The sequence below is a fragment of the Cibotium barometz genome, chromosome 41 (genome assembly GCF_041138505.1).
Source record: "Cibotium barometz isolate CiBa-2024 chromosome 41, ASM4113850v1, whole genome shotgun sequence".
Lineage (NCBI taxonomy): Eukaryota > Viridiplantae > Streptophyta > Polypodiopsida > Cyatheales > Cibotiaceae > Cibotium > Cibotium barometz.
This window is the reverse complement of record NC_141086.1, coordinates 46,086,815-46,114,235: the sequence shown is the minus strand read 5'-3', so window position 1 is coordinate 46,114,235 and position 27,421 is coordinate 46,086,815. Positions and strand designations below refer to the sequence as shown.

Genomic DNA, 27,421 nt, shown 5'->3' with positions numbered 1-27,421 from the left:
AGGTTTTTGACCTTTCTGCATTATGACTTTTTGCACAAAAACAATTTTGTTATAATTAAGTATAATCTCTATGCAAGTGACCATGCACTTGCAAGAGCGGGTTGAAGAGGAAAAGGCAATTTTGAACAAGAATCCTTGCACTTTTTGAGTGAACTTGACAAGAATCTTTCTCACCATGTGTTCAAGAGGAAAAAGACAATTTTGAACAAACATTTTCTTCATAATTTCATCCAATTACTATCGACAAAGGCATTTTTCCTTCTGTCAAGATGAGGCAGTTATTCAAATGTTAAGCAAGCTCCAAGATAATCTGTGCAAGTGACCATGCACTTGCAGAAGGTAGAAAAATCTAAGGTTTTTTAATACCATTGTAAAATTTATGTGGAGACTACATTAATTGTGTTGACCATGATGTTGGTTGTGAATACCATGATGCCTACTGCTTTGCAAAGATGAAAGATCTATCTGGCCAACATGCTTGTAACATGAGACACAACTTGCTTAAATCAAAATCGTAGAGCCAATGAGGTGGTAGCTCAAGTGGTGTGATGTTTTTTTTTGGGGGAAAAGATCCTTCTATTAGTTATCGAGAAAACTGCCAAAGTGGCTACATACAAACTCATCCTCAAATGTGAAATGAGAGTCAAGATGCCTAAAATGGGAGGATGCTCTTCTCCTTTGGCTGCCCACTCTAGGAGGAGGAGAAGGCTATCTCATACAATGGAGGAGGGGGACAAGTGGTCTGTAATGCCGAGTGGGCTCACCACCGCTATCAATCAGAAAGGGACCATGATGCCAGATCCTCAGAAAAGCCTCTCAACATTTTCGCATGTGGTCTAAGGCACCCTAAAGTTGCCCCCACTGACGACTGAGGGTATGAATGATATCGAGCCAAATGCTCTGAACGGACTCCGCTAGCAAGGTGAAGGTGCCTTGGATGGCTTTGTTGCATCGAGCTCTCCATATTGTCATGCAGCCATATTGTTGCAAATCTCCCATCTCTTGCAAGAACCTGCTAACCAACGAGACCTGTGGATGGAGCTGGAACTGGTATTGTGTAGAAATGCAAAGGTGAGAGAGACCACAATGGCTAGTCCCGCAACTTCCTCCTCATGGTGTGACAACCGCTGCCTCAACAACCCGGCCTCAGCAACCCAAGCAACTTTGCCACACGTAACAATACGGGCGGGGGACTGATCCCTAGTGAAAATGCGTAAGATCCTCTGCCAAACCTGCTGAGGCTTTGCGCAAATCCCAAAGACAATGACACTGAGACTCCCAGAGATGGCCACATCTTGGACATAATGCTACATCTTAGACATGTTGGTCTACTTCCAATGGCCAACCACGTGCCAACTGCCACGCTCCTATGTGTCAATTGCCACATAAACAGTGTAATCTTCGATGCCCGAAAGCTATCCAACAACTTTTTCCAAAAATCTGAGTGTGCAGCGGGATGGGACTACCGATGTCCTAAGTGGCGAGATGTTTTTCTTGGGACTGGGAGTTCTTCGATTCAAACGCCCACCAAGTGCTCATCGCTTGCGGGTGGGAAAAAAGTACCCATACGAGCAATGAAAGCGTGCTTACGAGCGATGAAAAACGAAAACCATGGGAGGATCTTGGGTCTAGGGTCAGTCGGAAAAAAAAATTAGAGTCATAGAGCTTGAGAATCTGGCTAACTATTATCATTGCAATAATTTTGGTTGAGATGCGCAAACTTCAACAAGCTAACGTGAGAACATGAGACTGTTGAGCTGTTGTTTTGGGCCAACAGTTGTGTAGATTGTAGAGGAATGCCATCGGTTGTATGAAAAAAGAATTTGCGTATATTGAGATGGTGCTCCCAATTGCTCAGTGGAACAATGAAAGGTGAGCTATTGTCACCATTCAATGAAGACTGTTGAGGCAAATGGCAGATAGTTAGTAAGTCAAGACGATTATGTACCCCATGATGGGTGACATGTTTCCCAACTGCATGATAATTTACGTGTTTGCAGATGCCTTGCTTATCTTCCAACAGAATTGTATTAGGCCTACCGATGCTGATGTGGTGGGGGTATCCATCGCCCATAATTCATAGGCAAGCAATCTCCCCTGCCCATACATGGGCGGTGGGGTATGTGTAACGGGCCTTATCCATCATTTTCTAGTTTTGGTCCCATGGACCCAGTTTGGGCCAATGGACTTTATTATAACTTTCATTAGTTCTCCCAAAGCCAAAAGCATATATGAGAAGTCAACAAAGTCAACACATTTATTTGGAAGGGATGTGGGATTAGCTCAATAAAACACCCACACTAGCTACATGTTGAACATGGCACTCAAATGACTATTGGCATCGTCCACGTTTATGATGCCACCTAAAAATGAAGCTTCACCTACCATTTTTCACCTTCAACCCATTGTCATGGCACTTCTTTTTTTCTTTTTTTTTTTGTAGAAAAGAAACTTCTATTAAGTATAAATAGACCATACAAAATCATTACTGTAAGTCGAAACCAAAAAAGACCCATCCCAAACTGTAGGGTGATCTCAACCAATCTGGGGCACAAAGGTGCCAAGAGGGTCCTATGAGAAAGGATCCCTTGATCTCACTCCCTCGTGAAAACAAAGGTGCCAAGAGCGTCCTAGGGGGGTCTATGAGAAAGGATCCCTTGATCTCACTCCCTCGTGAAAACAATGCACCTGAAAAAAAAAAAGATGATCTATAAGCAAAGAGGAAGGTGCCCTAAACTCTACCTTAATAAAGATGAAATGTGAATTGAGCATCCAATCTCCACCACCACGACGTATACAATCGAAAATCTTAAACATAAAGAAATTCTCCCAAGGCTCAATGCTTGGAATGAATCCTTTGATTGCTAACTTGCTTGTGTGGCCTCGGTATCTAGTGTACCATCCAAATCTAACCAAAGAAAGTTACATACCAATCTCCGCAACTAGCCAATGCATCCACAAGAGAAGCACCAACCCCCATCTAATCCCATGGGTCTAGCACCAACCCCTATCTACCCTTGCCAATGCATCCACAAGAGAAGCACCAACCTCCATCTAATCCCATGGGTCTAGCACCAACCCCTGTCTACCCTTGCCACTACTGAGCCTATGGATCCAATGTGAGCTTACACCCATAACATGAGGGAATGAACCATGCTAAGCCAAGCAGTCATTGGCTAACTACCAAGAAAGTTACATACCAATCTCCGCAACTAGCCAAATGCATCCACGAGAGAAGCACCAACCCCCATCTAATCCCATGGGTCTAGCACCAACCCTCGTCTACCCTTGCCACCACTGGGCCTATGGATCCAATGTGAGCTCACACCCATAACATGAGGGAATGAACCATGCTAAGCCAAGCAGTAATTGGCTAATTACCAAGGCTCTGGAGACTGATCCAATCTATTGGAACTCCAATGAAGAGGTTTTTTCATAATGCTCACAAGTAATATATCAACCCCATGATGTCAGATTGCCTAGCATCGAGTTGACAAGAAGTGCCGACGTCCAATTGACAAGTGCTAGCTGTCCAATCGACTGTCATGACAATTAACAAGTGGCACTCTACGCTAGTGATTCATTGATGGAATTACCTACCTACAACCAACCTCTTCATTGACTACGTGCACTACATGGCATTTACTAGGTCCAGCTCTTACCTTGGAGGGCTACCACTTGCACACCATCAACAAGTGGGTGATGTCATAATATTGCCAATCAATGGCAAGTTGTCCATAATAGTGGCAAACAATCAATGGTAGGTTGCATAGGAATCACGCTCCACATTCAATGGGGCGAGCACAGTTTGATGGCCCAAACGATACACCTACTCACGATAGATAGACCATTTGTATAAATGAGCAACCTTGAGACTACCAATAGGCTCGATCATTTACTAGATGAGAGCAATTGTTATTGTTCTTCATCATCTCTATAACTAAGCGTATCTCTTTCCCTCCAATTCCCTTTTCTCTCTCCTCAACACGAAGAGTCTTTTTTCTCTTTGACAAAAAAACTCCTTTTCTCTCTTCGATAAGAATTGTTTACCTTCTCTCTCATCAACATGAGTTTCCTTTCTCTCTCTTAGACAACATGCTCACTATATCTTCGGCATAGGTGCTCCCCTACATTCTCTTTGACATCAATAGCCCTCTCCCTTTTCAAAAAAGCACTCCCCACCTCTCTTCACCGACATGTGCTTCCTCTATCCTCGACACATGTAGCCATGCCATACTCTCTCTTCAACATTAGTGCGTACCCCATTTTTCTGTTCCAAGCCTCTACCAAAACACCCTTGATTTTTTCCTTCCAACCCATGCTACCACAGTTGTGGGTACTGCCCTCACTATGTGTTCATCGTTGCTCTCATAACATCGCCATTTGGACTCGGCAAGGCATGTCTAGTTCACCCATCTCTTTTGGTGTTCAACATTGGCTTTAAGGTAGCCAACCACATAACCTATCAACACCATCGCCCTCTGTCCCTTTAACTATCTGTCGCCCCTCTTTCCACCATCTCCTTCTATTCCAGCTACACATTAGCTGCAAAGGAAGGGCAAGTGCTCATCACACCATGGAAAGGTTGTTGATCTATGAAAGTTCAAACACCTCGGAGTCCTGTGCACAATGTTTTGATGCCAGTGAGCTGTTGGACCCTACTGGAGATAAGCTAACCATCTACCCAAGAGGCTTTTTATGCTCAAGTTGCTGCTCCATCGGATTTCTACCTTGTGTGCATCTGCTCTGTCAAGGTCACACTTTCACCACTTTCTAGTTCATGTGCTCCACCTTTTCTGACACCACTTGTGCACGACACCTCTTCGCTCTGCATGACATACAATCTTCTCTCTGATGTCCACCGCCTCTCTACCAATAATAACCACACGCTCTCTTGGCATGGAATTCCATCATTATAACTTTTTTCCCTCTCCTCGCCATAATAGAATCCTATCATCAACCATGCAGAAACTCTCCTCGCCATAATAGAATCCTATCAATGCCATGCAAAAACTCTCATCGATTCCTCTTAAGAACTAGGACTCTTTGTGTGTCACTAATCCAAAAACCAATTGACAATTAATGAGCGCCCTGCACCCACGCAAAACTACTCCAATACAATCCGAAAGGAACATAAACATACATGTGAGGCCTCGAAGAACATAGCAATATCATCAAAGTCCAAAAGCTCATCCTCCCTACACAAGGGCAAACTCAAACCAAAAACTCCAAAAATGGAGCAAAGAAAGATGCTCACAGCCTCCACAACAACGAGATATAACAGGGAAGATGAGGAGCATCCTTCTCGTATAGAATGAGACTGGAAGCGATCACCGTCCCTACTATGTAGTGTGTTAAATGCAAGAAAAATTGTAGGGAGAGACATCTGATGAGCATGCCCACATTGCCTCCTAATGCGGCCTTCGAATCTGGGACAATGTCTAGGAAGATGACCCTGTGGTGACAAATACGACACTGATCTCCTTGGCCAGAAATCTCCATCCTTTGTCAAAAATGTGAGCCATCTGATCTCTGTAACAAGATGTAACCATCAGCGATGGAAGGGTGAGGAACAATAACAAAAACTTTGGGTAATCCATCAGAGGTGGCAATATTAACTGCTACGGGAGCAAACGAATGTATGCCCTGGAAGGACGGGCACTTTGAAGGCCTAACCAAATGCAGCTCCTTTTGGAAGCCAACAGTAGTAACCGCTGTGGAAGCAAACGGATGTATGGCCTTGGAACGACATGTACTTCCAAGACTTGACCAAATGCATCGCCTTTTGGAAGCCAACACATCAAATGAATTGTATAGCCCTGGCAGGACAGGTACTTCCAAGACCTGACCAAATGCAACTCCTTTTGGAAGCCAACAGTTTCTAAAACACCTGTGGCAGAGCGAGAAATCTGAGTAACGGTTGATCCTCTGCCCCAGGATGAAAGTCCAGTCGGTACTCCAAGAATAATTACGCGAGCCAAGGGGAAAAGGGTTGCTTCTTGTAAAAGATTTATAATTCTCACAGCTTGTGGGAGTGAGGAAGGATAGGAAGCCATAACGCCAATCACAAGATGGGCGGACAACTTGAACAAAATAGGAATATTCCGTTTGCAGGCATAGGCAATGAAGTGGGAGGGGCTGGAAGGCAGAAGAAGCAGAGAAGGGCCGGGGGCTGGATGGTAGGCAGGATGACAGTCAGGACCAGGTGAAAGGCAAGCACAAATCAACGAGGGGATTGTCACGGCACTTTGATAAACCATTGGCATGGGCATCGATATGTACTCAACCAGATTAAGAGTAGAATGCACAATGACAACTGTAACAATCTTCAGAGAATATTTATCATGGTGCAGTCTTCAGCTAATGTAATAATCTGGAGTTCTTGCAATCATATGGTTAATTTCAGTCCTTAGCAATATATTTCAAAGATGGGGCCCAAAAAGGTGCATTGTCTTCACTGATGGCCAAGAAGAATAGGCTCCACAGGGGTGCCCTTTTGCAAACTACGCAAGCATGCACATGGTTTCCTCCCACTTTACATTATTCCATCATCTCTCGGTATAGTATACAGCCAGAAAAGCCAGGTGAAAGAATATGGCATCACAGTGTGTGGGATTCATATCTCCCTATCAGTATCATATCTGACAAGCTCTTCCAAATGATTTGACAAGACAACATTATAGTTGGAAAGGAATGCCAAAAGGATAAACAAGCCCTTAGTAAAAGGGAAAAACAATGTTGTCATTCTATAGCTCTACAAATTTTAGCATTACAATTAAAATAAAACTGAAATTCCCAATCCCTTTCATAGGATAGTTAATTCTCTTGTAACAAAAAAATTACAACAATCTTCCTTCCCCGTACCATCTAGCTCAACTATAAATAGTTGCATAAACTAGCGCAATATTATTAGATAAAGTAAATCTGGTATAGACTTACGAATGCACAAAGGCTATGCTATTGCTCACCCAGAAGTTGTGGGGCATGGTTTCACCCTACCACCGAGGGCCATTTACTGGTACTGAGTTTGAACCTTTTTGAAAAGATCCTCGGCCACCACCACCAAAACCTCTACCACCAAAGCCTCTGCCCCCAAAACCTCTACCACCACTATAGCCTGGAGCAGAACAATAACACTTCAAAAAGTCATTACAAAGAATGCCAAAGCTTCTGAAAGTGGTCATAGACTGCAGAACAAGATTACCTCCACCATAACCTGATCCGACCATGGCTTGCAAGTCAGGTTTTACAGACTGGCCTGCTTCTTTTAGAATCACCACCAATTCCTTTGCATGCCTTGCATTAGCTGCTGTAAAGAATGTGTGGGCTGTACCCTTTGCACCGGCACGGCCAGTTCTCCCAATGCGATGCACATAGTCTTCACATGATCCAGGGAAATCATAGTTGATGACATATTTGATATCTTTAACATCTGCATGTTGGAAAAATGTCTCACAATCCACAAGTTCTTTCCAAAGCAGCAATAGAGGATGCAATCCTACAAGTGCATGGCGATACAACACATACCCAAACCTCGTGCTGCAACATCGGTGGCTGTCATTATGGGACTATTGCCAGACCTAAATTCAGAGAGAACCCAATCGCGTTCTGCTTGACTCTTATCACCATGGATAGATAAAGCAGGCCATCCATCCATGCGGAGTTGTTTAGTAACCTGATCACAACCTCTCTTTGTTTCCATAAAAATCAGTACTTTACTTCCATCCATCACATGTTCCAGCAAGTCTGCCAGCCTAGTCAAGAAACCACCCATAATTTATTTCCTAAAAGAGGCACAAAACCGTGCTGATAAGCTTCTCACACATGGCATACAACTTTGCAAAAACACAAACTTTGAGTATTTCTCCTGCTCAGACACAACATCCACTATCTGCTGAATTGAATGGTTGGCTTTCAGATCTTGTGAGCCAATAATAACCTGCAATAGGCAAACAACACAGAACAATGATTCCAGATATTGAAGGATTTCACTACCTTACTGAATTCTTTTTATTTACCCATTTTACACGTGTGCATGCTCGCACACGTGTGTCCCCCCCCCCCCCCCCTTCCAGTCATCAAGTATGAGAATTAGATAAGTATAGCCCTCTTCTTGCATGAGATAAAACAATCATTCCACATCCTTTTTCCTATGAGGAGGTCAACGCAGAGGTAGAGACGGTTACTGAACCCAGAGACTCAACAAATCGCTGGTTACATGCTCTAAGGCTGCTCACAAGAAAGGTTGTCTATTGGCTCTGGTGCCTGAAGGTCTGGCACTCAAGTGCTAGATGTGATCTGCCCATGCTCGAGATTGGCCTGGAGCTTTTGAGCCTAATGTTGGGTTAGTGACTTTGTCAAACTACTTTAAATGTCTTCTCTGTTTGTGTGTGTTGGTTTGCAACTCTAGATGGACGTGAACTTGTGTCAAACTACTTTAAATGTCTTCTCTGTTTGTGTGTGTTGGTTTGCAACTCTAGATGGACGTAAACCACAAGGTCATATCAATTGGCTTTTGAGTCGGTCTTGCATAGTGCAGTGCAAGTCATATGCCACGGTAATTCTCAATTCTTGTGATGATGGTCGGAGTTATGTAGGTTGTTTTGCAAAAAGCTATGAGAGCTTTTTTGCATCAAAAAGCCAAAATAGACGGGAAAGCTAATGAGAGAAGAAAATAGTTAAAGATCACATCTCAAGCAGGAGGAAATTGAGAGAAGAAACCGCATAAAAAATGCAACTGACCAAGTTGAACATTGGTTCCTTGATGGTCGATGAAGGGTTGGTAAACTTTCCTTGCCTATGCACAAACCCTTGGGGGTAGGCCTAGAGAAGAGAGATGTTTCCATCATTGTGTGTTGGTGGGCACCTTTGATCACCCTTCACCCTCCTCCAGTGTCAATTGGTCACCACTACCAAGGACATCAAAGCCCCCCTTCATCTCATTGAGGTCCATGATAACCGGACCTGGCAGATCAATCCATCTTGGAGTGGGCAAAGGACACTGGGCTGAAATTCAAGCTGATTTTCAATCAGCTTAGGTTGATTTGCAGCACCTTTTTGAGCATTCGTTTGCTCCACATATGGCTACCCGGCATTGTAGAAAGGTAAGAGTGCATCAAACATGTCGTGTGAGCATACATTTTGCTGTCTTTTCCATAAAAGCAGGGGCTAAACTAAACTGAGTTCCCCCAACAAAGACAACATCTCTACTCACCAAAATTCGCTTTGTGGCTGGATGATAGAGTCTATATCCTTTACTTTCTGAGTTGTATCCCACAAAAATACATTTTACAGCCTTATCATCCACCTTATTGTATTGTTGCTCAAGCAAAAATGCATAAGCAAGACAACCAACAACACGCAAACAAGTCACAAAGGGTAGCTACTCACAATTCTCGTAGCTACTCTCGGGTTATCACATGACTAGAAGTTGTGGTAGATTATCCCATATGCAAGAGCATGGGAAGTTGAAGAGTCATATATAGGTTGTGGTGGCACCTTGTTATAGATATCTTCTTTGGACGGGTTTTTGGGAGGGGGGCAACAGTTGGGAGCCCAACCATCGACGTTGCTCGGTGCTATATGGTGGTTTGTGTGCTGCTGCTGCGTGACTTTGTCATGGTATCAGAGCTAAGCATGTGTCGTCCTGGGCAATCCTAACCTCTGTTTGATCGAGGTGCTCGAATTGAAGGAGGGTGTTGGAGGTGGCAATTCTCGTAACTACTCTCGAGCTATCGCATGACTAGAAGTTGTGGTCAATTATCCCATATATGCAAGTGCACCTTGTCATAGATATCTCCTCCGATTGAGTTTTTAGAGGGAGCAACGGTTGGGAGATGGGATCCCAACCGACGTTGCTCAATGCCCTAGGGTGGTGTGCGTGCTGCTGCTGTGTGACTTTGACATTTCGTATGCAATCCCAAGCAACGTGACTCCATTGGGCAACATTAGTCTCATCACCATCATTAGGGATGAGGTGGATAAGACCTGTGGTAATAAAAGGAGACATAGAGTCCGTGTTGCACATGGTGGAAACTCCCTTAACTCTCTAGTAATGGATTTAGCCTACTTTGTTACATAGATTTTCACCACTTAACTCTGGGAGTTTTCTTGTCTTGGTCCACTCTATCGCCTCCCAAAAGGAAAACTATTATCAAAGATGCTTCTTTGGAGGAATCCATTTTGTGTCATTAGGGATGAGGTGGATAAGACCCGTGGTAAGAAAAGAAAGCATATAGAGTCCATGTTGCACATGGTGGAAACCCCCTCAAGTGTTATAATGGATTTAATCTGCTTTGTCACATAGATTTTTACCGCTTAACTCTGGGAGTTTCTTGTCTGAAAACACGAGCAAGTGCACTGCAAAAAAACCACAGTAATATACACAAGAAAACCCAAATACAATGAGTGGGGACTAAGGGGCCATTTTATATGGCCCCTACAAGGGGTCGGCTTGCTGTAGAGACAACCAAACAACCACCTGGAGGTACCCAACCAACAACGCACCTAATCGAGTGCAAAAAATCCATGGGTTCCTCCAATGAAAACCCAATCCTGCCAAGTAACCTCTACAACCTTACCACCTCGTAAGCAACAGCACAAGAAGCCTGGTACTTTGCCTCTGTCGACGACAAGACATTAGATGGCTGCCTCTTAATGTTCCATAAAACTGCTCTTGAGCCACGGAAAAAACTGTAGCCTGATGTCAAGGTCCTCGTGTGTTTAGCTCTCCTCCCCAATCTGAGTCACTCCATCCGTAGAATCTGACTCTATCCACCAATCCCCTTGCTATGTAAAAGAGTCCAAGATCCTTCGCATGCTGCAAAGACCACAAAAGACCACAAGATACGCAGTCCTGCCTCCCAAAGAGTCCTCTGCAAACATGAGCTCAACAGCCTCATCAAGAAGCTCTCGTCCAATCTGGTATGCATCAACCAAATCAATGAACCGTTCTGCTTCCGAGTCAAGGAGGCATCATACTGCTCACAAGGATCAACACCTATTACGGTGAGATGCCAAGTCTTGGAAACCTGTTGAAGACCACTCAAGGCCTTCGAAAACCTATAACCAACCCCCTCTGAATCCGAAACCACAAAGCCTACAAGAAATCAACTGCCACCTACCTGGCCTTCCAATAGATCCTCGTGAAAAAAAATTCCTCATCTACAAGAGTGTTTTTGTCTCGAATGCTACGAGACATCAGAGCATAGGTTACCTGTAAAGTTTCCTCTGATTGACGAACACAAGAACTACCAACATCAGTACTGGAAAGTTCCTGCCATCTGACAAGCCATCCACCATCTGGTCCAAGAAAGCCTGCACCTGCAACGTATCCACACTTAAGTGGCCATTACCAGATTGCCACTCATCACAAAACTGAGAACCTGGGAGAGAGTGCTAAAAGTTTATAAACTCCATTCTCCACTCCGTCTTCCCAAACTACCTAGCCTGTTGCTTTGTCCCGGAGAGCAACAAAATGCTCATCAAACTCCACCCGTATGCCAGTCTTGCAAACCTGATGCATTGACAACAGATAAAAACCAAGTGATGAAACATACAACACCTGGGAGGAATGCTTCCCCCCTCTGCCATCGGAAACTATCTCCAACTTGCCCTTATTGTGAACTGGATACTGGATGTATTCCCAATAAGAATGTGACCAAAATACCTGCAAAGATCCTGTAAAGCCGAACGGAAAGGAGTCATGTGCCCACTCCCAAGTATCCGTAGCAGAGAGTCCTCCAACCTCCTCCCTGCACGAAGAAAATGAAACATCGATATCCATCACCTCCAAGTGCACAAAAGCTAGAGTCTTCACTGTTGCTGCTGGGATTCTGCACCCTTCTCGGTGCTCCACTTAGAACACTACCTCCAATAGTGGCCTCTCGCCACAATCATTCCACGTCCTCTTTGCCTTCAGTTTTCGCGGTTTGCATCGGACTTCTTCTCAACGGACTTCTCCAATGAAGACTTCCCTTTGTCATTGTTGTTACGGCCTTTCGACCATTTTGGCCAATTAAGGCCTCCGAACCTCTACCCTGTGGAGGATTCGTAAATCTTTCCTCTTGGTCCAAGACCATGGACACAAGCTCCTCCCATGTGATGGTGTTGAGCCTATCACTGGTGATCAAAGAAGAGTAAAATGCTGAGTACTGAGAGGACAAATGTGACAACAACATTATGGCCATATCCTCCGATGATATCTCATTCCCAACTTGGAGGACTTCCTACTGAAGAGACTGCAGCTTGTTGATGTGCTCCCGCATCGTCAACGACTTTGTAGGAATCATCACCCGCATCTGCACTTCCAAGAAAATCCTCTTCATGGACAATACCCTGTTGTAAAGAGAAGGCAAATGCTGCCATATACCTCTGGCCAACGTCATATGCTTGATATGATTGATATTACCTGCGGTGTGCAGTTGAGAAAAATGAAAGAACAGACTCTGGCATTGACACAATCCCATTATTGTGCATGTGCCTCACGTTCCTTTCGAATCGAGGGTAACTCCCCTTCCTCTAACTCCGACCGTGAAAGAACAGACTCTGGCATTGACACAATCCCATTATTGTGCATGTGCCTCACGTTCCTTTCGAATCGAGGGTAACTCGCCTTCCTCTAACTCCGACTGTGAAACCCCAACAACAATGAAATCAACAAGATCGTAAGACTCCAAAATAGATTCCATCATTACCTTCCATATTCCGTAGTTGTTCCCGTCCAATTAACGATCCACTGGGAACATGAGGAGTGTCGGCATCTTCACATGCTTCTCAACCATCTCAAGTAAATCTGCCATTGCGGGGATGTAATTGAAAAGGGTAGGTGGGTGGAAAAAATAAAGAACTTAAACCTGTAAGTGGCTGTTCAACAAATCAGCCTGCCTTCCTCTTGCTTCTTCTCTTCCCGAACGATCCAAATCAATCCACCAATCAGCAACAAAACAACCCCCCTCTTGCTCACGCAATTCCCAAGATCTTCCAAGAGCCTAGAGCTCTGATACCACGTCAAAATATGCAACAGAGATGAAGACAAGATCTGAAAACACAAGAGCAAGTGCACTGCAAAAAAAACACAACAAATAGAGAGAGAGAGAGAGAGAGAGAGAGAGAGGTGGAACTCTATACACAAGAAAACCCAAAAACCCGAATACAATGAGAGGGGACCAAGGGGCCATTTTATATGGCCCCTACAAGGGGTCGGCCTGTTGTAGAGACAGCTGACAGCCACCTAGAGGTACTCGACGAACAGCACTCCTAGTCGGCTGCAAAAAATCATGTCAACCAGCAATACCTGAGTAGGCCAACTCTAGTAATGGATTTAACCTACTTTGTTACATAGATTTTCACTACTGAACTTTGAGTGATGTTATACACAAAGTAAGAACAAGGGATTACACAAAGTAAGTAGGGATTTCCACATGATCCTTATGCTTTAGAAAGTCCAATCTTCATGAACAATGTTAGCCTCTTCTATCGAACCAAAGGCTATCTCATCCGTCTCTTCTTCATCTACAAAGTTAGCTCGTTTGTGCTTTCTTTCTTAAAGTACCATCATTTTCTAGGTGGTTGATCCTTCCTTGTGCTTTAGAAAGTCCAATCTTCATGAACAATGTTAGCCTCTTCTATCGAATCAAAGGCTATCTCATTTGTCTCTTCTTTATCTACAGAGTTAGCTCGTTTGTGCTTTCTTTTTTAAAGTAGCATCATTCTCTCAGTAGTTGCGTTTTATTTTGTTCTTGACAGTTCTTTGTAAGTTTCCTTGTTAAAGTAAGCTTGATTTGATACATTCGTTGTCTTTCTTTCCTTTTCTCAAAGGATAGCAGTAGCTCATTCAAAATTTGGATTAGGCAAGTTCTTGTAGGATGGCAATGGCATCGTCCTCATCAATGGGTGCTCCAATTGATATAAGTTGCATTAAACTTTTCACGTAATTTAGGTGAGTATAAAAACCTTGATCATGTGTCACATCTAGACCAGAGAATTTGATTTTCAATACAATTTTAGAGTTTTTACCTTGCTCCAAACAATTTCTCTAACTCATCCCATGCATCCTTTGATGTATCCATGTCACCGAGACCTAATGCAATTATACTAAGTGCTTTTTCATCCCTTTCATTCAACACTTGATCTCCTCTTGCTAGAGAAGGATCTCTCCCAATGATAATTTTTCTCGAGAACTCTCATGAGTAGATATTCCACCTTAATCTGTCCTATGTGAAAGTTCTCTCCCATGAACTTCTCTATTGGATATAGGATGCCATTAGAATGGTCTTACCACTTGAGACTCTCAACGGTAGTGTCTAATCCTTGGTTAAATATTATGTTTAATTTTTCTCTCCGAACAAATGCATGTGAGAGCTAAGCATAGTAATTCAAAAAAATCTAACATTTCATCATTTGAGTAATAATGAGATTTAGTCTTGGTTTTAATAATTCTCTTTTGATTTATTCTTAGCTTTCTCTTGAGCATGAGCCTTAAAAAAAGAAGACACCTTGGAACTTTTATAATTGTGATTAATTGCTTAATTATACTCTCGAATCATTATTAGAGCAATACTTCTCCTTGAATGAGATAGGTTGAAAACACAGTACCTTGGAGGATACAATTGCTTGCCTAAATTAGAGGGATTAACAAATGAGAAAATACGAAATAGTTTTGTACCCCCATTTATATAACAGTGGTGTGTGGAACTAGACTAATAATAGACGGTGGTACTTTTTTTTCTCTTTAGGCGGTTTTTCTCTCATCATATAATAGTCCAGATATATCAAAGATTAGTTATTTGGAAGCAAAAATGGTAGGTAGTGATGTGTTTAGGATGCTTTTCGTTGTGGCTTTATATGATGTGCCACGTATTGGTTGCCAAAGAGCTTTGAAATATTTTTATCGACATTGAGACACATGCCTTGTGTAGCTAGCACAACATAGTATAGGTACTTTGTATGGTGATACGAGTTTTAATGTAACTGTGATATCCGTCTCCGTATCTCCCACAATGCAACAAGGCAAGTGGGATGACAAAGATGCACAAGCACATGCATTATTGACACTTTCAAAAAAATGGAGCATTATTTCTTATATTTGCTTGTAAAAATGCAAAGATGCTTGAACTACGCTTGTTTTTCTTTACTAGGTGTGTAATGAGACACAATTGACCTACTTACGGAAGAGATTAAAGTCCTAGCATATCAATGAGAAAGATTTTATGAATGAGTACCTCAAAAGGATTAAAGATCTTAAGGAGCAATTGACATGTTTTGGATGAGATCTATCCGAACAATTCTTTGGTGTCTACTATTATCATAGCTTTATCGGATTCATATCAAGGTTTTGTATCTACACTTCGGCTCATGATGAGTTGATTGCAGTGCTTTGCAAGAAGGAAAATCTCGACAAAACTGAACTAGTATGCGTGTGGGAGATCAAGCATTTAGTGCAATTCAAAAAGATAAAGACAGTCTTTTCTCAGAGCGGCTATAAGCTCAACTCCCAGCCTTTTGGAAAGCATGCCAAGAAGGTGGGTGAAAAGCATAAGAAGAAAAGAAAATGCAACTAATGTCGAAAACTAGGTCATTATATCAATGAATGTAGAAAAAGGTTTAAGAAGGAGAAGAAGAAAGAGTCTACCATGATTGTGGGGTTGATGCATGAGCACCAAGTGTTAAAAAGCAATCAACGAACTATGGAGAGGATGATTGGAATTCATTGTATACTACAATTATGACCCTTTTTGTCCATGATGTATGCATGTCAGTGATAGATTAGCATGTCTGGCACTTTGGTAGTGGTGTTAGCAAGCACATTACTTCTCAACGTGTTTTGTTTTCCTCCCTTGAGTCTCCTCCTCAAGGAGAAACAATCACATGCTCAAACAACTCCTCATATCCAATAAAAGGATTTGGTAAGGTTGTTCTCACTATTGTAAATGGTGGGACAATCACTCTTTCTATAGTCTTGTTTATTCCAGACATTAAAAAGTAGTAGTTGTTAGATAGAGCTAGTGGTCAGATTTCTTGATGACAAGTGTAGAGTTTCTCATCGTAGTGATGAGACATTACTGTGGTATCTGGTATCATAGTTTTCAACATACGTGAAGCATATGCATACGAGTATGAAAGTATGCTTCAAGTATCCGGTATCATAGTCTTTAACATACGTGAAGCATACGCATACGCATACGAGTATGAAAGTATGCTTCTTCAAGTATGTTTGGCTCACTCCGACTGAAAACATACGCGGTCCTAAAATACATTAAACTATAGTTTCACCAAATTATTGGCAATGAGATGAGAAATGAGACAACCTTATAATCCAATTCATATGTCTTTAAAAAACAAAGGAAAGTAAACTCGCACACAATTTACATTTGCAAAACTTCCAACTTCCATTGCTTACATAGCTCAAGGTTGAAGCGACAGGCTGGAAAAATTAACAATCATTATCTTAGGGAGAATATGGATTACACAAATTGATGCAGCTATACCTAACCACTAGATCATTGGTATGTTTTTAAATGAGTATCATCACTTGTGGTTGTTATTTTTCTCTGGGACAAGCATGTCACTTCAAGTGTTGGAATTCCTAAAGCCAGAGAAGGAACAAGGTGTTGCCTTCTATTCCATTTAGTCTAGATGACAAATGGAGAGATGTGATGTACAGGTGATCACACCTAGCTCTGCGATCCGTCCAATGAGAGTAGTGTGTTTCTCAAGGAAGTATTAGTATACTGACCCTTCCCCAATGATGGTTACTCATGCCTTGTGGTACCTGTGGCTATCTTCAGCTACACTATGCATAACACCAAGTTACTCATGCTTGGAAAAACCCAAAGTCACTCATACAAGAAGAGCCAAATATCCTACTTCTGGCTGTTTTTACATGGTCGGTTACCTACCAACCAGTGGAGATCCATTTTTCGCTTGGATCCCTCTTGTCCCAACTACTTTGAGACAATGTATCATTGCTTATGGGAGTGCAAAGGACCATAGAGGATCTAGGTATCTATAGCCCAACTCTTGGGCAAATTGAGGAGTGATCCTATCTATATTACTTGGGGTGCTATTGCAAGATTGACTGAGGACAAGGTAGCTGATCCTATTATACTTGACCATAGGGACATAGCTCAAAGATGTTTGCTTCAAGATATCCCCCAATTACAATACATACCACCTCCATTGAGTATTGACACCACATGGGAGATTATTGCTAATATCATGGTGAGGCATATCTGAAAGAGCAAAAGCAAAAGGGGCCTTCGAGAGTATTACTTTTTATGACACCCAATGTATTTGCAATATATGGAGTGACATCATTCATACTCCTTCGGCCACCTGAGCCCGTATACAAGGATCTTCAAGAGTTATGCAAATAAAATTAAACAAATTTATGAGAAAGGAACCATGGTTTTTTCTTCTCCTCCACTCCTACGGGGCTTTTATGGCAGCATAGTGCCCCCAATTGGTTGAGATCTCCCTACCTTTTGGTTTGAGATTTCCATTTGTATTTATATTACCTTTAAATTTATTTATTTTTTAAAAGAGAATACTGCAGGAATCCACACAGCCGTACATTAAAAATTGCATTGGTTTTGTGCTGACAGACTGCTTTGGAGGCATGTGCAAAGATTCCATACTACGCAAACTTCCCTACATTTGCTGAATTTTTGAGATTCTATTGTTTTTGGGCTGCTGTACAGACACTATGGGATGTCTCCCTAGCTGGTATATTGTCAGGAGCAAAAATAGATTAACCCTTCTAGAAAAAGATCGCTGTACTTGACTGAAATCAACAGTAATGCATCAGATGGCATACGACTCACTTTGTAAGCATCGTGTAGAAACTGTCTAGCCAAGCCCTCCACTTCTCTAGGCCAAGTTGCACTCCAATATAATGTCTGCCTGTCAGGCCGAATCTGAATTCACATGAAGAGGTCAAACCAACAAAACAAAGCTGGACCAAAATAAGGCTGCTATTCCTAAAGAATACCAATCACCCATACTTTTGATTAGAATGCACATTAGTTACCTGAGAAACAATCTTCCTGATTTGAGGTTCAAAACCCATGTCTAACATTCGGTCAGCTTCATCCAGAACAAGGTACGTAACCCTGAGTAAATTTGTTTGTTTACCTTCTAGCATATCAATCAAACGGCCTGGTGTGGCAATCACTATCTCCACTCCTGTGAAGAAACAAGGCATGGACTATTTAAGCCATCTCTCTCTCTCTCTCTCTCTCTCTCTCTCTCTCTCTCTCTCTCTTCCATGGACAGTTTTGTATCACCCCATTGGGATATACCATGGACGTTACTGTATCACTTTCGTCTCATAGGCCCATTGGTTCTTAAGCAGACGCTTACTATATCTTTCTTTCTCTCTCTCTCTCTCTCTCTCTCTCTCTCTCTCTCTCTCTCTCCCCCCAACAGACTCACAAGCTTTCCATATAGTGGAGGATCAAGCACGGTGGATTATATTATGGGGCTTCACTCATCTCCAAGTTCACTATCCCCAAAGGCCCTATTGACACTGACCACACCTACCTCTCCTTCTCCATTGCCTGTACACCCACCACCCACCACCCACCACCCAGCCCACTACCGCCACCCCCACCAACCTCCCACCATACCAAAATCCACTTCAAACACAAATGTGACCACATATATGCCAACAACGTTGATCGTGGTTTGGTAGATATATGGACCCACTATAGTTCCCATGCCATCCTCACCTCCCAACTCAACGACACCATATATTCTGCAGCCCCCGCTCCAATGCTAAGCATCTGATGGGTACCACACCCCAGAATGGTTGGTATAACGAGAGAGCAACTGGCCAAATCCTAGAGCGTGCATAATGCTCAAAGAATTAACTGCTCACTCGCAACAAGAAACGAGCATATGTGATAAAGCAATACCAGGAGATATACCAACTCTTCTTTAGCAGCAACTCCGAGGAGGCCTGGCATAGGTTGAGGGAGTGACGTCCACACGCACAGATCACAAATCCCCACATCATGCACACTTATGCACACTCACTTTACCACATTCCCAATCAGCCTCCATTCCCACACCACCCGAACCTCGCCCCACTACATCCACTTTCTTCACCTCAACCAGAAACTCCAAAACAGCCGTTCCCAGGATCATGAGCACCCATCATCACATGCAGCCAACACCCTAGCACCCCTCTTGGCTTACATTTACACAGGGCACTGTAATGAAAGGCTTTCCCCACACCTGGTCATCACACATCTTCTCACCATACACAAAGTTGGGGACACTATCGTCAAAAGCACAGGATGTCATTCCTACGCACACGCAAGCAAGAATGCTGCCGGCCAAAAGGCCCTCTCTTCCCCAATCCCGTATATTCCCAACCATGTGGTTGGGAATATAGGGGAGGCCTGTGTTTTTACCCTATATACTAGGGTGAAGGATATGATGCAACATCGTATGGGATTATGCAAACATGTGGCAGCTGGAGGAAAAAGACTCGCCAACACCCCCCTTCATTCATTACCAGCTCCATGCAGATCAGACCACGACAAAAGCCTACACACACTAATCTCCAACTGGTGTTGCACCCCGACGGTAGGCTTTTCAAACGGCAACAACCTAAGGACCATCACGATTACGGCTAGTCCACCAAGGTGGGAGTAGTTGCCCACAAACATGATGCTAACGACGAGCAAAATCAAAACCAGTGCCAAGTTCTGCTACCATCTCAAAAGCGTAAGATGTGGATACTAGGCATATGCGAGCAAGAATGCAGCCACTACCGACCGAGAGTGGCCCCTTTCCCCAATCTCGTGTTTCCAACCATAAGGTTGGGGAATAGGGGAGACCCTAGAGCGTTTTTAGACTATATACTAGGGTAAAGGATATGATGCATCATATGGCATTAAGAAGGCACGTCGCATTTGGAGGACAAAGACTTGCCAACACTATGGAGCCCAATAACTACAGGACCATCATGATCGGGCATACCTTGGCCAAGCTATGTGGATCCGTGTTGGAGGCACGGCTCAACTCATCGGCATAGAAAGACGGTCATAGAGCACAAGGCAAAGTAGGATTCAAAACCTTCTCCACCCTCACATCTTCACACTCAAGAGCCTCATTGAGCACGCCAAGGCTGATGGCCGACGCCTCTACTATTGCTCTGTGGATTTTCGCAAAGCCTTTTGATTCAGTGCCACGTGATCATCTACTACAGCACCTACAGATCCTTGGAGTTCCATCAAACATGATTGGGAACAAATTGCTTTCCTTATATGAGTTAGTGGTTGGGAGGGAGAGATGCCCTGGAAGACTCTCAAACGAGATGTCTAGTACTAATTTGGGCTGAAACAAGGGTGCCCGCTATCACCCACCCTCTTCGGGCTATATATTGACAAGATCTCAAACTTTATTGTTGACAGAGCGAGAGGTGCAGGGGCCTCCCTAACAAGCATACTTATGCCTATTCTCTTATATTAGTGCTTATTGCAAACTCACAAGAGGGACTACAAAAGCACATGGATGCCCTACATGACTTCTCTGTTTGCAAAGGGTATATACATTTATTTATTTATTTATATATAAAGAGAGATGGAGATGTCCACAAAGCTTCTCTACACAATACAAACAGGTCAAGGAGATCTTATGCAATGTGTTGGCTGAGAACCGACCCTCTCCTCTCCTCTCCCTCTCCCTCTCTCTCTCATGCAATGTTGTGCCATCGTCGAGGAGGGTAGAGCACGACATCATAGGATTTACTCCTGCTTTGAGGATTTCCGCAAAGCTTTTGATACTGTATCCTAAGCTCGCCTCCTACACCGTCTACAGGAGATCGGAGTCCCACCTGACATGGTTTGGAGCATCATCGCCCTCTATAAGTCACGAGTCCAGAAGGTACATCACAAGAGATTAATAGCACTATTGGGGTGAAACACGGCTGTCCTCTATCACCCACTCTTTTCGGCCTCTACATTGATGAGATCTCGAGCTTCATTGATGGATTAGGCAAGGCTGGTCCCACACTTGCAGGCATATTGATCCCCAGACTACTTTATGCAGATGACATCGTCCTCCTCTCAAACTCGGCCGAAGGGCTTTGGAGACAGTTGGATGCTTTACATGACTTCTGCACTCAGCGGGACCTCTCTGCTAACCTTGGTAAAACCAAGGTAATGGTCTTCACATCTAGATTGAGCTTCACATATAGAGGGGATCCTATGGAGATTGTCTCATCCTATGTCTACCTTGGTGTTCACTGGCCCACGCTTTACCATGGTTCCCGCAACACATGCCAGAGTGACTTGGGATTTATTTGAGCATTTAATGCTGAAAATACTCAGTCGTGGGAATATGATGCTGGCCGACTGCCCCTGAAGAGTAGTATAAATAGGAGAGGTCCACAATCCCATCATTCATCTCAGTTTTCACCAAGAGCTCAAGCCAATCAAGGGCCAGACAAGCCAAGGAGATTGCTAAGCAAAGGGGTGGACTTCTGAAGGTCAAGGGCACGGATTTCCCAGCCAAGAAAAGGTCAAGATTTTCTGTATTTGTTTTCAGATTTACATCATTCTAATAAAGCAAATACACCATCCGTGGTGGGGACCCTACGGAGGGTAATTGGGACCCACCCTTCTCTCTCAATTTTCTGCACATCTCCTTTCAATTTGTGCGTTAATTTCCATCGCGACAAGAGTGCTGATTTTTGAGTTTTGAAGTATCGATCCTTCTCCGAAGTTTCCGCATATTACAAAATCCCACTACTCTTTTGGGGTTCTTCGTAGCTAGTTTACCAGACTCATACCGTTTACAAGTTAAAAATAACAAATACAAAACATTAGACGAGGCCATTCATTCAGCTCGTATCTATGATGATACAATGGTCTCTTCCAAGTCGAAACCCATTACCGAGCAGGGAAACAAGCATAAACGAAAGTTCTCCGCACCTATGGCTAACACGACTGAAGGAAAGTCTTCGGACCAACCTTCAAAGAATTCAAGTTCGACACAAGCGAAGTTTCCGCATATTACAATCCCACTACTCTTTTGGGATTCTTCGTAACTGATTTACCAGACTCCTACCGTTTACAGGTTAAAAATAGCAAATGCAAAACATTGCACGAGGCCATTCATTCAGCTCATATCTATGATGATACAATGGTCTCTTCCAAGTCGAAACCCGTTACTGAGCAGGGGAACAAGCATAAACGAAAGTTCTCCGCACCTATGGCTAACACGACTGAAGGAAAGTCTTCGGACCAACCTTCAAAGAATTCAAGTTCGACACCACCGAAGAAGAAACGACTCCTTAAGACTTTAAAGCTTAAGAAGGAAGAACGTTGTTTTATCTGCGGAGAAAAAGGACACAAGCGTAATGAGTGCCCAAAGCAAAAGGGTGCCAAGACAAACGCAGGACCCAAGCCAAAGGCAACTAATCAGTTGTCTTTGACAGGTATGTCAATTACTGTACTTTCTCGCCCTGGTACTTGTTCTGATTGTCTGTTCAATTCTAAAGTATTTGGCTTGCATGATCTTCTCCGAGTTTATGGAGAAGTGAATGGCCATAAGATTCACATTCTTCTAGACCCTGGCAGCTCACACAACTTTGTTAACTACAAACTTGTGCAGAAATTGAGTCTTGATACGACACTCAACGATCATACCTATGAGATACGCCTACCTGCGGAAAGACAAGTATGGGATTGAAAGGTCGAGATGCTTCCAATCCAGATTCACGACTACAAAGATACTCTGGAATGCTATGTTATGCACCTAGAGAATGTAGACTTGTTATTAGAGATTGAGTGGTTTAAGACTCTTCAAGTCTAGATAGATTGGTCTAGTCATATTTTTTCTTTTCAGCATAAGGACACCCAATATAGTATTTTAGGTGATTGTATACATCCCTCTCAGGGACCTCTTGTAAATACAATTGATTTTGAAAATATAATGGATTCTTCTTTGTATACCGCTTTCCATTGTGTATTGATTCCACTTTCTTCATTTCTCGTACCTTCCATGGATGTCAATGAATTAAGTGTGTTTGAAAACAGAAGATACTTGATTCGTTTCAAGACGTATTTCCTAAGGAACTACCATCGGGTTTACCACTTAAACGGACAGTAGATCATCGTATTGACTTGATGCCTGGTGCTCATCCTGTCAGTATTCCACCTTACAGGATGAGCCAAACCAAGGAAGATGAGTTGGCTAAACAACTCGAAGATTATTTAAGGATGGGCCAGATCCGTCCAAGTAAATCACCTTGGGGTGCACCTGTGTTGCTTAGGAGAAAGAAGGACAATACCTGGAGAATGTGTATAGATTACAAGAGATTGAACAAGCTGACCATTAAGAACCGTTATCCTCTCCCTCGATCAGCTGACCTGATTGATCGGTTAGTAGAAGCGAAATATTTCACGAAGATAGATTTACGTACTGGCTATCACCAGATACGTATTCATGGAAGGCATGTCGAAATAACTGCCTTTCGGACTAGGTATAGCCATTACGAGTTTCTCGTATTACCTTTTGGGTTAACCAATGCTCCAGCCACTTTCCAACAAATGATGAACGATCTTTTTCGTGAACATTTGAAAAAATTTGTGGTGGTGTTCCTGGATGATATTTTGATATATAGCCGTACTCTTGAGGATTATGTTAAACACCTCACGATTGTCTTATCTATTTTAAGACAGAATCGACTATATGCTAAGTTAAGTAAATGTGAGTTCTTTATGACCGATATCATTTACTTAGGACACGAGATCACTCGAGATGGACTGAGCATTGACTATGACCGAGTTCAAAAGATTCTGGACTGGCCTATACCACGAACAATGAAACAACTTCGTTCTTTTCTCGGTTTTGTAGTTTTTCTTCGAAAATCTGTGCGAGAGTACTCTCAACTCACACTACCGATGACCGACTTATTGAAAGGTCGTAGACGTAAGTCAAATCAACCTATCACTTGGAATAACGATTTGGATATGGCCTTCAGACTTTTGAAAGATAAAGTCAAGGAAGCACCTATCTTAGCATTACCTGATCCTAGTCGACCTTATGTTCTTGAAACTGATGCCAGTGACTATGCTATCGAGACTGCTTTATTTCAAGATGATAGGACGGTTACTTTTGAAAGTAAAAAGCTAGACAACACTCAATCTCATTGGCCAACCCTTAAGAAGGAGCTTTTTGCTGTGATTCATACTCTCAAGGTTTGGAGACATTATTTATATGGTTCCAAGTTTGTGGTATTGACTATCAATCAAGTATACGGATGATTTGAGAGAAAGGAAAGCTCGTTGGATGGAGTTAATGCAAGATTTTGATTTTGAGATCCGTTATCGGAAAGGGTCCATGAATAGTGTTGCAAATGCGCTTAGTCAAATTCGAGAGGTGAATACTTTGTCGTTCACCGAGATTTCTACTGACTTATTTCAATCATTGATAAGGCTTTGCAGGACTGATAGTTATTTTGGTCCATTTTAGCAAAAGATCCAAGACGGTGAAAGCTCATTGATTGACCAAGACTCAATGACTGAGCAGTCTACCATTCAGGCTACAAGAGGCCAATGGATGATTCGGAATGGTTTACTATTCCGTAATGACAAAATTTATGTACCACAGATCCCAGACATTAGGTCCAAGTTTCTTAAGGAGTGTCACGACGCCCCTTCTGCTGGACACCTTGGGATACACAAGACACTATCGTTAGTGAAACACACTTTTTATTGGCCAAAGATGAAAGAGTATGTAGAAGATTATGTTCTCAAGTGTCAAATTTGTCAGGCAAATAAAGCTGAACGCTTTAGACAAGCTAGGTTGTTGCATCCTTTGCAAATCCCAGGTAATAAATGGAAAAGTATTTCCATGGATTTTATTACCGGATTGCCAAGAACACATCAAGGCCACGATTCTATTTAGGTTGTGGTAGATCGCTTGACAAAAATGACTAGATTTTTATCGACCCGAAAGACTATTACAGCTACGCAATTAGCACGACAGTTTATCGAGCAATTGTTTAGACTGTACGGGTTACCGCAAGACATAGTCAATGATAGGAACTCTAAGTTTACGAGTGATTTTTGAAAACTTGTTTTTGAGAAGTTGGAAATAACTTTGAATTTGAGTTCCTCTGATCATCCTCAATCAGATGGCCAGACTGAAAGAGTGAATCACATTTTGGAGGATATGCTTCGAGCATATGTATCCAAAAGACAGAGTTCATGGGAGGATTATCTTCCTATGTTAGAATTTGCATATAATAGTACGAAGCATACGAGTACAAGTTTTAGTCCTTTCATGCTTATGTATGGTTTTCAACCTAGATCACCTGTTACAGTAGGATTCTCAGAACTTCAGCATGATGCAACACGTAATTTTTTGCAAGATATACAAGAAATGTTACAAGTTGCGAAGGAATCTATTAGAAGTGCTCAACACCGAGACAAATTTTATTCTAATAGATATCGTTCACCCAAAGAGTTCTCTGAAAGAACGATGGTGTATTTACGAGTTCTGAAAGATTCCGAGACTTTACAGACAAGTCAATCTCCGAAATTATCCCCTAGATACTGTGGACCATTTCGTATTACACGACGGATTGATTCCGTTGCATATGAATTGGATTTGCCTTCTCATGTGAAAGTTCATCATGTATTTCATGTCAGTAGACTTAAGGAAGTACTGGGTGGAACAGATCAATTAGTTACTCCTCAAGAAATTATAGATGTCGAGGACATGACATTTGTTCCGCATGAATCTGAAAAGATTCTTGGATTTCGTGAAAGAAGATTACATAATACGCTTATCACGGAATACAAGATCAAGTGGAAGGATCGTGTTGAGGAGGACGCTACATGGGAGACATTAACTACTCTTCAAAGAGATTACCCTGGCTTTTTCGTGAGCTCAGGAGTGAGCTCCTAGAGGAAGGGAAGTATGTCATGTGCACAGTGTGTATCTACCGTGTGCTACACACACGCAAGACTAGTTTCGAGACTTGGGAAAGCTTGGAGCTAGGCAGGCTAATTGACGAGCTGAGTTAGGGATATACTAACGAGCGAGCACCCAAGTATGGACGGACGGACGCCCAAGTGTGGACGCCCGATGACCGGCCAAGAGCCTATAAAAGGGTGACCAAGGTTAGTTATTGGGAGATATAGAGTCTCGCGAGTTTGTGAGAGCTCTATGGTCTTGGAGCCTAGATCTAGTGGAGACGTGCACCTGCTTTGCGCAGCCGAGGCCAGCAGCAATCTCGAGGCCCACGAGGACACCTTCGTGGCGGTATGGGACGTCGGGAGGAGGAGATTGGTTGGTACGTCAACCTAGTTAGCTCAGCTCGTGGCTCGATGGGGACAACCAAGACTGTGGGCTTGCCCACGGCTGTCATGGTTGGGAGGTGAGTCAGGCCTGCACCCCCTTGTTGTTTGTTTGTTTGTTTGTTTGCAGGATTCGAGTATCGTACCAAGAACGATCACGAGGAGATCCGATGGGGATTTGACACAGAGGCATGCCTAGCAAGGGTGTTGATACCCATCTTGTTATATGCTGATAATATTGTTCTAATCTCAGACTCTCCGGAGGGATTACAAAGACACCTGGATGCATTACATGCTTTTTGTGCGGATAGAGATCTGACAGTGAACCTTGGAAAAACCAAGGTTATGTATGGTGTTTAACACCACACAAGCATGGGTGACAAAATCAAAGCCTCACTTCACTTTCCGAGGAGAGCCGATAGAGTACGTCAATACCACATGAGATTATGCGAGTTGAGCTGGGTGCCCCACCAGTAGTAGCCAAGGCCCTATTCCAAGTTACCTTTTTACAACGACTATGGGAGCTCCCTCAACAGATGTACTCTCGATTGGCATTGACCTCATCCATATAGTTGGCAGAGGATGGAGATACTCATTGTTGGTACACTTAAGTGAGATCATGGTTTGACCTACATGGTTTGCGGATAGAGATACTATCACCCTTTCAGTACAGTCTCGATTGTCCATTTTTGGATCTCACCCGCTCAGAGCAAAACCGCGTGATCAGGATGGATAACATCAGATTGGACACAGAGAGGACATGGACTAGCCCCCTTGAGCCTTCGACACGAAAATGGCTCATTACAAGAGCCATTTTCTACACCTCTCACCGGATGATTTTATCACCCGCCCGGCGTACATGGATGTATACCTATCACATGGGATACGTTGTGCCATTGGATAGATCCGGACCTCATCACACCAACTGCAGATTGAGATAGGGCGATATGTGCATCAGATCGTGGATGACCGCATTTATCAGCTATGCTACCAGGAGGTAGAGACAGAGAAACACTACATTTGTCGATGTACAGTCTATTATGAGATCCGAGGGCGATATCACTGCCTCTTCCGAGAGAGTTTTGGGCCATTACGCAGGATCA

The 27,421-nt window shown here is 43.0% G+C and overlaps 1 protein-coding gene across 1 annotated transcript in view; it reads right to left on the bottom strand.

The window, feature by feature from the left end:
* Window positions 1-6,725: 6,725 nt before the first annotated feature.
* Window positions 6,726-27,421, bottom strand: part of LOC147615003 (DEAD-box ATP-dependent RNA helicase 20-like) — a 43,284-nt gene continuing 22,588 nt past the window's right edge. Inside the window, exons 6-11 of the mRNA XM_086780285.1 lie at window positions 18,029-18,183; window positions 17,823-17,915; window positions 7,854-7,939; window positions 7,528-7,754; window positions 7,205-7,432; window positions 6,726-7,117 (exon numbers count right to left, since the gene is read on the bottom strand). Coding sequence (XP_086636411.1) covers window positions 6,996-7,117; window positions 7,205-7,432; window positions 7,528-7,754; window positions 7,854-7,939; window positions 17,823-17,915; window positions 18,029-18,183 — 911 coding nt within the window. The 3' untranslated portion in view covers window positions 6,726-6,995. The remainder of the gene's footprint in view (window positions 7,118-7,204; window positions 7,433-7,527; window positions 7,755-7,853; window positions 7,940-17,822; window positions 17,916-18,028; window positions 18,184-27,421) is intronic.